Below are 12,792 nucleotides of genomic sequence, written 5' to 3'. Positions count from 1 at the left end.
TGGGGTGTGAAAATAGGGGAAAAGTGGTGAAAATTGGGCAAAAAATGGGTGAAAAATGGGTGAAAAATGGGGATTTTGGGGGGAAATTTGGGTTTTTGAGCATGCCTGGGCACACCTGGGCACACCTGGGCGCACCTGGGCACACCTGGGGGCATTTACACTGGGCAGACTGGTGAAAATTGGGTGAAAAATGGGTTAAAAATGGGTTAAAAATGGGTTTTTTTGGGGGATATTTGGGTTTTTGGGCACACCTGGGTACACCAGGGGGCACCTGGGCACAGCTGGGGGGTGAAAATAGGGGAAAACTGGCGAAAACTGGGTGAAAATTGGGCAAAAAATGGGTAAAAAATGGGTTAAAAATGGGAATTTGGGGGGAAATTTGGGGTTTTGGGCACACCTGGGCACACCTGGGTAGGCAAATTTGGGGAGAAATGGCGAAAATTGGGTGAAAAATGGGTTAAAAATGGGCTTTTGGGGGAAATTTGGGAATTTGGGCACACCTGGGGCAGCTTTGGGGGCATTTTTGGGGCATGTTGTGGCATTTTTTGAGGGTTTTTTGGCCTATTTTTGGGTATTTTTGGGGTAGTTTTGGGACATTTTTTGGAGATTGTTTTGGGGTTTTGGGGGGTTTTTGGGGTGATTTTGGGGGTTTTTTGGGGGGGCTTTTTTGGGTTTTTTTGGGGCATTTTTTGGCTTTTTTTGGTGAATTTTTGGGGCATTTTTTTGCAATTTTTGGGCATTTTTTTGGGTATTTTGGGGCATTATTTGGATATTTTTGGGTATTTTTGGGGTATTTTTTGGGGTATTTTGGGGCTTTTTTGGGTATTTTTGACGCATTTTTGGGGCATTTTTTGGGGCATTTTTTTGCAATTTTTGGGTATTTTTTTCACCTATTGATCGCTATTGATCACCTGTAGAGCACATTGATCACCGATTGATCACCTATTGATCACCTATGGGGCACCTATTGGTCACCTATTGATCACAACTGATCGCTATTCATCACCTATGGAGCACCTATTGATCACCTATTGGTCACCTATTGATCACCTATTGATCCCTATTGATCACCTGTGGGGCAGCTATTGATCACCTATTGATCACCTATTGATCGCTATTGATCGCTATTGATCACCGATTGATCACCGATTGATCGCTATTGATCACCTATTGGACACCTATTGGTTACCTATTGAGCGCTATTGATAACCTATTGATCACTATTGATCACCAGTAGGGCACCTATTGGTCACTATTCATCACCTATTGGACACCTATTGATCACCTATTGGTCACTATTGATCACCTATTGGTTACCTATTGGTTACCTATTGGTCACTTATTGAGCGCTATTGATCCCTATTGGTCACTATTGATCACCTATTGGTCACCTATTGGTCACCATTGATCACCTATTGGTCACTATTGATAACCTATTGGTTACCTATTGGTCACCTGTGGGGCACCTATTGGTCACCTATTGATCGCTATTGATCACCTATTGATCACCTATTGATCGCTATTGATCGCTATTGATCACCGATTGATCACCGATTGATCGCTATTGATCACCTATTGGACACCTATTGGTTACCTATTGAGCGCTATTGATAACCTATTGATCACTATTGATCACCAGTAGGGCACCTATTGGTCACTATTCATCACCTATTGGACACCTATTGATCACCTATTGGTCACTATTGATCACCTATTGGTTACCTATTGGTTACCTATTGGTCACTTATTGAGCGCTATTGATCCCTATTGGTCACTATTGATCACCTATTGGTCACCTATTGATCGCTATTGATCACCTGTAGAGCACATTGATCACCGATTGATCACCTATTGATCACCTATGGGGCACCTATTGGTCACCTATTGATCACAACTGATCGCTATTCATCACCTATGGAGCACCTATTGATCACCTATTGGTCACCTATTGATCACCTATTGATCCCTATTGATCACCTGTGGGGCAGCTATTGATCACCTATTGATCACCTATTGATCGCTATTGATCACCTATTGATCACTATTGATAACCTATGGGGCACCTATTGGTCACTATTGATCACCTATTGGTTACCTGTTGGTCACTATTGATCACCTATTGGTCACCTATTGGTCACTATTGATCACCTATTGGTTACCTGTGGGGCACCTATTGGTCACTATTGATCACCTATTGATCCCTATTGATCGCGATTGATCACTATTGATCGCTATTGATAACCTATTGGTTACCTATTGGTCACCTGTGGGGCACCTATTGATCACCTATTGGTAACCTATTGATAACCTATTGGACACCTATTGGTCACTATTGATCACCTATTGGTCACCTACCTCCCCCCAGGCCATCGATGACGACTGCAACCAGACCGGGCAGATCCTGGCCGCCATGTTGGACTGGCCGCAGGTAGGCCGCGCGCGGGGCACCATGGGATACATCCACCCACGGGGGGGATAAATCCCGTCATCCCCCGCGGCAGTGGTGGGGTATATCCCACAATGCCTTGTAATGGGGGATATATCCCGTGGTGCACCGCGGCGGGGGGTTGTGGGATATATTCCCCTCGAATCGCGGGGGATTGTGGGATATATTCACCTCGAGTCGCGGGGGATTGTGGGATATATTCACCCCAAATCGCGGGGGATTATGGGATATATTCACCCCAAAGGCTGTGAAAGTCGGGAAGGTCCAGACCGTACTGGGAGGGTCCAGCTCTTACTGGGAGGGTCTATAACTCTACTATTGATCCCTATTGATCGCTATTGATCACCTATTGATCACTATTGATAACCTATGGGGCACCTATTGGTCACTATTGATCACCTATTGATCGCTATTGATCCCTATTGATTGCTATGGATCCCCTACTGATCACTTATTGATCACCTATTGATGCCTATGGAGCCGCTGTGGATCACCTATAGAACACTACTGATCCCCTAAGGATCCCCTATGGATCTCCTATTGATCCCCTACAGAACCCTATTGACACCCTAGGGATCTCCACAGAACCATATTGATCCCCTATAGATCCCCTATGAATCCCTACAGAACCCTATTGGTCCCTATGGAGACCCTATAGAACCTCATAGAACCCTATAGATCCCCTGTAGAACCCGATCCCTACTGATCCCCTATGGAGCCCCTATGGATCCCCTATAGAACACTATTGATACCCTATAGATCTCTATAGAACTATATGGATCCCCTATAGATCCCCTATGGATCCCCTATAGATCCCCACAGAGACCCTACAGAAACAAATGGATCCGTATGGATCCCTACAGAATCTTACAGTACCCTACAGAACCCCTAGAGACCCCAACAAACCCCTACAGACCCCAACAAACCCCTATAGATCCCCTATAGATCCCCTATAGATCCCCTGTCCCCCTCCCCCCAGGCCATCGATGACGATTGCAACCAGACCGGGCAGATCCTGGCCGCCATGTTGGACTGGCCGCAGGTAGGCCGCGCGCGGGGCACCATGGGATACATCCACCCACGGGGGGGATAAATCCCGTCATCCCCCGCGGCAGTGGTGGGGTATATCCCACAATGCCTTGTAATGGGGGATATATCCCGTGGTGCACCGCGGCGGGGGGTTGTGGGATATATTCCCCTCGAATCGCGGGGGATTGTGGGATATATTCACCTCGAGTCGCGGGGGATTGTGGGATATATTCACCCCAAATCGCGGGGGATTATGGGATATATTCACCCCAAAGGCTGTGAAAGTCGGGAAGGTCCAGACCGTACTGGGAGGGTCCAGCTCTTACTGGGAGGGTCTATAACTCTTACTGGGAGGCTCCCAGTGCACACTGGTCCGTTCCTGGTCCCGCAGGGCACGTTCGCCTCGCGGGTGCAGCTGGAGTCCGGGGCCGTGCGCGTGGAGCGCGAGGTGGACGGCGGCCTGGAGACGCTGCGGCTGCGGCTGCCGGCCGTGCTGACGGCCGACCTGCGGCTCAACGAGCCCCGCTACGCCACGCTGCCCAACATCATGGTGCGTGGGGGAACCCCCAGAGCCCCAGCGTTCCCCAGGGGGTCCCCAAAAACCCCTGGGATTCCGCAGAAATTCCCAGAAATTCCCGTGGTTCCCATAGCGGCCAATGGGGGTAGACCTGTTGTCCGCAGTGCCTGGGGTCACTAAGAATGGGATTTCCCCAAAATTCTGGCTATTCCCAAAATTTTTGGGACTCACCCAAAGTTTTCAGTGTTCCCCATATCTCCAGGATCCCCAAATTCCTGGGGCATTTCCAAAAATTCCCGAAATTCCACAAAAATTCCTGTGGTTCCCATAGCAGCCAATGGGGGTAGACCTGTTGTCCGCAATGCCTGGGGTCACTAAGAATGGGATTTCCCCAAAATTTCCTGGAGCTCCCAAAATTCCCGAGACTCCCCCAAATTTCTGGCTGTTCCGCAAATCATGGCAATTCCCTAAATCCCAAAAATTCCCAGGAAAGTCCCGAAATTCCACAAAAATTCCTGTGGTTCCCATAGCAGCCAATGGGGGTAGACCTGTTGTCCCAAACCTGGGGTCACTAAGAAAGGGATTTCCCCAAAATTTCCTGGAGCTCCCAAAATTCCCGAGACTCCCCCAAATTTCTGGCTGTTCCGCAAATCATGGCAATTCCCTAAATCCCAAAAATTCCCAGGAAAGTCCCGAAATTCCACAAAAATTCCTGTGGTTCCCATAGCAGCCAATGGGGGTAGACCTGTTGTCCCAAACCTGGGGTCACTAAGAAAGGGATTTCCCCAAAATTTCCTGGAGCTCCCAAAATTCCCGAGACTCCCCCAAATTTCTGGCTGTTCCGCAAATCATGGCAATTCCCTAAATCCCAAAAATTCCCAGGAAAGTCCCGAAATTCCACAAAAATTCCTGTGGTTCCCATAGCAGCCAATGGGGGTAGACCTGTTGTCCCAAACCTGGGGTCACTAAGAAAGGGATTTCCCCAAAATTTCCTGGAGCTCCCAAAATTCCCGAGACTCCCCCAAATTTCTGGCTGTTCCGCAAATCATGGCAATTCCCTAAATCCCAAAAATTCCCAGGAAAGTCCCGAAATTCCACAAAAATTCCTGTGGTTCCCATAGCAGCCAATGGGGGTAGACCTGTTGTCCCAAACCTGGGGTCACTAAGAAAGGGATTTCCCCAAAATTTCCTGGAGCTCCCAAAATTCCCGAGACTCCCCCAAATTTCTGGCTGTTCCGCAAATCATGGCAATTCCCTAAATCCCAAAAATTCCCAGGAAAGTCCCGAAATTCCACAAAAATTCCTGTGGTTCCCATAGCAGCCAATGGGGGTAGACCTGTTGTCCCAAACCTGGGGTCACTAAGAAAGGGATTTCCCCAAAATTTCCTGGAGCTCCCAAAATTCCCGAGACTCCCCCAAATTTCTGGCTGTTCCGCAAATCATGGCAATTCCCTAAATCCCAAAAATTCCCAGGAAAGTCCCGAAATTCCACAAAAATTCCTGTGGTTCCCATAGCAGCCAATGGGGGTAGACCTGTTGTCCCAAACCTGGGGTCACTAAGAAAGGGATTTCCCCAAAATTTCCTGGAGCTCCCAAAATTCCCGAGACTCCCCCAAATTTTTGGCTGTTCCCCAAATCCTGGCTATTCCCTAAATCCCAAAAATTCCCAGGAAAGTCCCGAAATTCCACAAAAATTCCCCAAAATTCCAGCCACCCAAACCTGGGGTCAGTGGGGTCAGTAAGAGCTCCGCCAAAAATCCCAAAAAATGCCTTTAAAACTCCCCCAAAAGTTCCCAAAAAATCCCCCAAAAATGCCCCCCAAAAATTCCTAAAAAAATTCTTAATGATTGCCAAAAAAATCCTAAAAAAATCCTAAAATATGTTCCAAAAATTTCCCAAAAAATCCTTTAAAAATCCTGAAAAATCCCCAAAATTTCCTGAAAATCCAAAAAAATTCAAAAAAAATTCTAAAAAAACCCTATAAAATTTTTAAAAAACTCCTAAAAAATCCTCAAAACCCCCTCAAAAAATTAAAAAAAAATTCCCAAAAATATCCTAAAAAATAAAAGAAAAATCCCCACAAAATCCTAAAAAAAAATCCTGAAAAAAAATCCCCAAAAAAATCCTTTAAAAATGCAAAAAAATCCTAAAAAGATCCTGAAAGAAATCTGAAAAAATCCTAAAACAATAAAAAAAAATCTGAAAAAATCCTAAAAAAATCCTTAACAAATCCTTAAAAAAATCCTTAAAAAATCCTAAAAAAATCTTAAAAAATTTCCCAAAAATCCCCCAAAAATCTTAAAAAAATCCCCCAAAAATCCGAAAAAAATCCTAAAAAGATCCTGAAAAAATCCCCCACAAAATCCTGAAAAAATCCGAAAAAAACCCCAAGAAAATCCTAAAAAAATCCCCCAAAAATCTTAAAAAATCCCCCAAAAATCCGAAAAAAATCCTAAAAAAATCCTTAAAAAATCCTAAAAAAATCCTGAAAAAATCCGAAAAAAATCCCCCAAAAATCCCCAAAATCCCCCTAAAAAAATCCCAATTTTCCCCCCAGAAAGCCAAGAAGAAGCCGCTGGAGGTGATCCCCGCGGCCGAGCTGGGCGTGCCCGCGGGCGCCCCCCGGCTGAAGGTGCTGCAGGTGCAGGAGCCGCCCCCCAGGGCCGGGGGGCAGAAGGTGGACAGCGTGGAGAGCCTGCTGGGGAAACTGAGGCACGCCGGCCGCATCTGAGAGTCCCAGTCCATCCCAGTTCACCTCAGTGCCTTCCCAGTCCATCCCAGTGCCACAGGGAGGGGAGAGCACGGAGAGCCTGCTGGGGAAACTGAGGCACGCCGGCCGCATCTGAGAGTCCCAGTCCATCCCAGTTCACCTCAGTGCCTTCCCAGTCCATCCCAGTGCCACAGGGAGGGGAGAGCACGGAGAGCCTGCTGGGGAAACTGAGGCACGCCGGCCGCATCTGAGAGTCCCAGTCCATCCCAGTTCATCCCAGTTCACCTCAGTGCCTTCCCAGTTCATCCCAGTGCCCCAGGGAGGGGAGAGCACGGAGAGCCTGCTGGGGAAACTGAGGCACGCCGGCCGCATCTGACGCACCAGCTCATCCCAGTCTGTCCCAGTCCCTCCCAGTTCGTCCCAGTCCGTCCCAGTCCACCCCAGTCCATCCCAGTGCCACAGGGAGGGGAGAGCACGGAGAGCCTGCTGGGGAAACTGAGGCACGCCGGCCGCATCTGAGAGTCCCAGTCCATCCCAGTTCACCTCAGTGCCTTCCCAGTCCATCCCAGTGCCACAGGGAGGGGAGAGCACGGAGAGCCTGCTGGGCCAAATCCTGGCTATTCCCTAAATCCCCAAAACTCCCAGGAAAGTCCTAAAAATTCCACAAAAAGTCCCGTGGTTCCCATAGTGGCCAATGGGGGTAGACCTGTTGTCCCAAACCTGGGGTCACTAAGAAAGGGATTTCCCCAAAATTTCCTGGAGCTCCCAAAATTCCCGAGACTCCCCCAAATTTCTGGCTGTTCCCCAAATCCTGGCTATTCCCTAAATCCCAAAAATTCCCAGGAAAGTCCCGAAATTCCACAAAAATTCCCCAAAATTCGAGCCACCCAAACCTGGGGTCAGTGGGGTCAGTAAGAGCTCCGCCAAAAATCCCAAAAAATGCCTTTAAAACTCCCCCAAAAGTTCCCAAAAAATCCCCCAAAAATGCCCCCCAAAAATTCCTAAAAAAATTCTTAATGATTGCCAAAAAAATCCTAAAAAATTCCTAAAATATGCTCAAAAAATTTCCCAAAAAATCCTTTAAAAATCCTGAAAAATCCCCAAAATTTCCTGAAAATCCAAAAAAATTCAAAAAAAATTCTAAAAAAACCCTATAAAAATTTTTAAAAACTCCTAAAAAATCCCCAAAACCCCCTCAAAAAATTTAAAAAAATTCCCAAAAATATCCTAAAAAATAAAAGAAAAATCCCCACAAAATTCTAAAAAAAAATCCTGAAAAAAATCCCAAAAAAATCCTTTAAAAATCCAAAAAAAATCCTAAAAAGATCCTGAAAAAAAATCTGAAAAAATCCTAAAAAAATCCGAAAAAATCCTAAAACAATAAAAAAAAAAATCCTAAAAAAATCCTTAACAAATCCTTAACAAAATCCTTAAAAAATCCTAAAAAAATCTTAAAAAATTTCCCAAAAATCCCCCAAAAATCTTAAAAAAATCCCCCAAAAATCCGAAAAAAATCCTAAAAAAATCCTGAAAAAATTCCCCACAAAATCCTGAAAAAATCCGAAAAAAACCCCAAGAAAATCCTAAAAAAATCCCCCAAAAATCTTAAAAAATCCCCCAAAAATCCGAAAAAAATCCTAAAAAAATCCTTAAAAAATCCTAAAAAAATCCTGAAAAAATCCGAAAAAAATCCCCCAAAAATCCCCCAAAAATCCCCCTAAAAAAATCCCAATTTTCCCCCCAGAAAGCCAAGAAGAAGCCGCTGGAGGTGATCCCCGCGGCCGAGCTGGGCGTGCCCGCGGGCGCCCCCCGGCTGAAGGTGCTGCAGGTGCAGGAGCCGCCCCCCAGGGCCGGGGGGCAGAAGGTGGACAGCGTGGAGAGCCTGCTGGGGAAACTGAGGCACGCCGGCCGCATCTGAGAGTCCCAGTCCATCCCAGTTCATCCCAGTTCACCTCAGTGCCTTCCCAGTTCATCCCAGTGCCCCAGGGAGGGGAGAGCACGGAGAGCCTGCTGGGGAAACTGAGGCACGCCGGCCGCATCTGAGAGTCCCAGTCCATCCCAGTTCATCCCAGTTCACCTCAGTGCCTTCCCAGTTCATCCCAGTGCCCTCTGGCCCAGTTCCCCCCAGTGCCTTCCCCCCCCCCCACCCCAATAAAGGCCTGGCCAGTCCATGACGTCATCGCTTTCTATGAGGGGGCGTGGCTTAAGCGAGCGGGGGCGGGGCCATACCCTGGCCCAGTTTTACTGGTTTTGGGTGGTTTTTGCTGCGGGGGCGTCCCGGTATAAAGCAGTTTGTCCCAGTTCAGGCCCTGGCGGGTCCCAGTTTGTCCCAGTATAACCCAGCGCCTCCCAGTCCGCTCCCAGTTTGTCCCAGTTCGTCCCAGTTCGTCCCGGTCTTCAACACGGCGCCTCCGCGTTGCCCAGCAACCCTTCGCCCCGCCCCCCCGCGCGCTGCCAATCAACCGCGTCGCCCAATCAGAACACGAGTTCTCCAGCCGTCCGCATGGGCGGGGTTTCAACTGACAGACAGCGCGCTGAACCAATAGGAAGACTCGGCAGGCGGGCTCTGCGGCAGCGCTGACCAATCAGCGCCTCGGAAGCCCTGCAGGAGCGGAGCGGGCGGCCCCGTGCGGCCCCTCAGAGCCGGGGCGGCGGCGGCGGCGAAGATGGCGGCGGCGGACGGCGACGATTCGCTTTACCCCATCGCGGTGCTCATCGACGAGCTCCGCAACGAGGACGTGCAGGTACCGCTACCGGGGCCTCGCAGCGATACCCCCGGGGCTTTTTCCGGGGCTTCGGGGCCTTTTCCGTGGCCGCCGGGGCCCGGCCGCCATCGCCCGCTGGTCCTCTGCTGATGGCCGCCATGAGACGGCCGCGCTGATTGGCTGAGGCGGCCCGGTCCCCTCAGGCGCGGGCGAATGGGTGGCGGCGTTACATGCGTGGGGCGGTTGGTGGTTGCGGTGAAAGGCGCGCTGTGATTGGCTGGAAGGGCAGTTTGGGTTTGTTAGACGCGTTCTGATTGGTCGGCGGCGCTCTGAGGGGAGAAATCCGCCCCGCCCGCCGTAGCGCTCCCTAGCGGCGGGGCGCGCGGCTCCCTCCTCGCCGAAGCCAATGGCAGCGCGAGGCCGCGGCAGCGCCGCGCTCCATTGGCTGCTGCCTGCATGGGCGGGGCTTAGCGGAGCCAATCGGAGGCCTCCTCGCTGCCGCGGCGCCGCTGCAGAGCCGTGAGACGCCGCTCCTGATTGGCCGCTGCGCGTTGTGGGCGGGGTTTCCTCCTGAGGGGGGCGATTCCCGCGGTTTTTTTCCCCCGATTTTCCCCGAATTTTCCCAAATTTTCCTGATTTTCCCCCATTTTTTCATCCCAGCTGCGCCTCAACAGCATCAAGAAGCTCTCAACCATCGCGCTGGCGCTGGGCGTGGAGCGAACCCGCAGCGAACTCCTCCCTTTCCTCACCGGTACCAAAACTTCCCGGGAAGGCCCCAAAATTTGGGTGAAAACTCCCAGAATTTGTGGGGGACGCGTCCCCAAAATCCAAGTGGGGGTGGGACAGCCCTGGGAAGTCCCAAAATTCCCTTGGAAACGCCAAAAACCGCCCGGATTTTGGAAGGCGGGCGGGGTTTTGTGGGAGGTGGGCGGGGCCTGTGGGTGATTGACAGGTGTCAGAGGGGCCGGGTGAGTGACAGGTGTGTTACCTGTGCGGTCGCAGACACCATCTACGATGAGGACGAGGTGCTGCTGGCCCTGGCGGAGCAGCTGGGCACCTTCACCGCCCTCGTGGGGGGACCTGAGTTCGTGCACTGCCTGCTGGTAGGGGAAACACTCACCTGGGGGGGACAAAAAGTCACCTGGGGGGGGTGAAAAACTCACCTGGGGGGGACAAAAACACACCTGGGGAACATCTGGGGACACCAAACCACACCTGGGGGCACAAAAGCACACCTGGGGAACATCTGGGGACACCAAACCACACCTGGGGGCACAAAAGCACACCTGGGGAACATCTGGGGACACCAAACCACACCTGGGGGCACAAAAGCACACCTGGGGAACATCTGGGGACACCAAACCACACCTGGGGGCACAAAAGCACACCTGGGGAACATCTGGGGACACCAAACCACACCTGGGGGCACAAAAGCACACCTGGGGAACATCTGGGGACACCAAACCACACCTGGGGGCACAAAAGCACACCTGGGGAACATCTGGGGACACCAAACCACACCTGGGGGCACAAAAGCACACCTGGGGAACATCTGGGGACACCAAACCACACCTGGGGGCACAAAAGCACACCTGGGGAACATCTGGGGACACCAAACCACACCTGGGGGCACAAAAGCACACCTGGGGAACATCTGGGGACACCAAACCACACCTGGGGGCACAAAAGCACACCTGGGGAACATCTGGGGACACCAAACCACACCTGGGGGCACAAAAGCACACCTGGGGAACATCTGGGGACACCAAACCACACCTGGGGGCACAAAAGCACACCTGGGGAACATCTGGGGACACCAAACCACACCTGGGGGCACAAAAGCACACCTGGGGAACATCTGGGGACACCAAACCACACCTGGGGGCACAAAAGCACACCTGGGGAACATCTGGGGACACCAAACCACACCTGGGGGCACAAAAGCACACCTGGGGAACATCTGGGGACACCAAACCACACCTGGGGGCACAAAAGCACACCTGGGGAACATCTGGGGACACCAAACCACACCTGGGGGCACAAAAGCACACCTGGGGAACATCTGGGGACACCAAACCACACCTGGGGGCACAAAAGCACACCTGGGGAACATCTGGGGACACCAAACCACACCTGGGGGCACAAAAGCACACCTGGGGAACATCTGGGGACACCAAACCACACCTGGGGGCACAAAAGCACACCTGGGGAACATCTGGGGACACCAAACCACACCTGGGGGCACAAAAGCACACCTGGGGAACATCTGGGGACACCAAACCACACCTGGGGGCACAAAAGCACACCTGGGGAACATCTGGGGACACCAAACCACACCTGGGGAACATCTGGGGACACCAAACCACACCTGGGGGCACAAAAGCACACCTGGGGAACATCTGGGGACACAAAACCACACCTGGGGGGACAAAACCACACCTGGGGAACATCTGGGGACACACCTGCACACCTGGGGGGACAAAAACACACCTGGGGAACATCTGGGGACACACCTGAGGAGTTGAAAGTACACCTGGGGAGCCCCAAAACACACCTGAGCACACCTGGGCGGGGCTAACACACACCTGGGAGCCCCGAAGCGCCATCCCGTGTCCGTGCCTTGTCCCTCTGTCCATCCCATGTCTATCTGTCCATCCCACGTCCATGTGTCCATCCCACATCCACCTGCCCACCCAATGTCCATCCTGTGTCCACCTGTCTATCCTACATCTTTCTACCCATCCCATGTCCATCTGACCACCCAATGTCCACCTGTCCATCCCACATCCCTCTGTCCATCCTGTATCCATCTGTCCATCCCGTGTCCACCTGCCCACCCAATGTCCATCCTGTGTCCACCTGTCCATCCTACATCCTTCTACCCATCCCATGTCCATCTGACCACCCAATGTCCGTCTGTCCATCCCACATCCCTCTGTCCATCCTGTGTCCACCTGTCCATCCCGTGTCCACCTGCCCACCCAATGTCCATCTGTCCATCCCACATCCCTCTGTCCATCCCGTGTCCATCTGACCACCCAATGTCCACCTGCCCACCCAATGTCCACCTGTCCATCCCGTGTCCACCTGTCCATCCTACATCCCTGTGTCCATCCCACATCCCTTTGTCCGTCCTGTGTCCATCTGTCCATCTCACATCTCTCTGCCCATGCTGTGTCTGTCTGTCCACCCTGTGTCCGTCCTATATCCACCTGCCCACCCAATGTCCATCCCGTGTCCATCTGTCCATCCCGTGTCCCTCTGACCACCCAGTGTCCCCCTGTCCATCCCACATTCCTCTGTCCATCCCACGTCCACCTGCCCACCCAATGTCCATCTGTCCATCCTGTGTCCACCCGCCCACCCAATGTCCATCTGTCCATCC

The 12,792-nt window shown here is 51.3% G+C and overlaps 2 protein-coding genes across 2 annotated transcripts in view; both read left to right on the top strand.

The window, feature by feature from the left end:
• The first annotated feature begins 2,363 nt into the window (after positions 1 to 2,363).
• On the top strand, positions 2,364 to 6,817 carry ETFB (electron transfer flavoprotein subunit beta). Its single transcript, XM_041411638.1, has 3 exons — positions 2,364 to 2,428; positions 3,867 to 4,025; positions 6,550 to 6,817. Exons 1-3 carry the CDS (start codon positions 2,411 to 2,413, stop codon positions 6,721 to 6,723), a joined length of 351 nt encoding a protein of 116 aa, XP_041267572.1. The 5' UTR covers positions 2,364 to 2,410; the 3' UTR covers positions 6,724 to 6,817.
• A 2,481-nt stretch (positions 6,818 to 9,298) lies between these two features.
• Positions 9,299 to 12,792, top strand: part of PPP2R1A (protein phosphatase 2 scaffold subunit Aalpha) — a 21,379-nt gene continuing 17,885 nt past the window's right edge. The window contains 3 exon segments of the mRNA XM_041411637.1: positions 9,299 to 9,446; positions 10,068 to 10,158; positions 10,410 to 10,510. Of these exon segments, the coding sequence (XP_041267571.1) occupies positions 9,369 to 9,446; positions 10,068 to 10,158; positions 10,410 to 10,510 (270 nt within the window). The 5' untranslated portion in view covers positions 9,299 to 9,368.

Source organism: Onychostruthus taczanowskii, unplaced genomic scaffold, assembly GCF_017590055.1.
Source record: "Onychostruthus taczanowskii isolate IOZ18803 unplaced genomic scaffold, ASM1759005v1 scaffold365, whole genome shotgun sequence".
Taxonomy (NCBI): Eukaryota; Metazoa; Chordata; class Aves; order Passeriformes; family Passeridae; genus Onychostruthus; species Onychostruthus taczanowskii.
Note: the sequence above shows the minus strand (reverse complement) of the source record. Positions and strands in the feature narration are given on the sequence as shown.

Coding starts and splice junctions, on each gene's coding strand:
- ETFB (XM_041411638.1), top strand. Junction 4,026..6,549: donor CCACGCTGCCCAACATCATG/GTGCGTGGGGGA, acceptor TTTTCCCCCCAG/AAAGCCAAGAAGAAGCCGCT.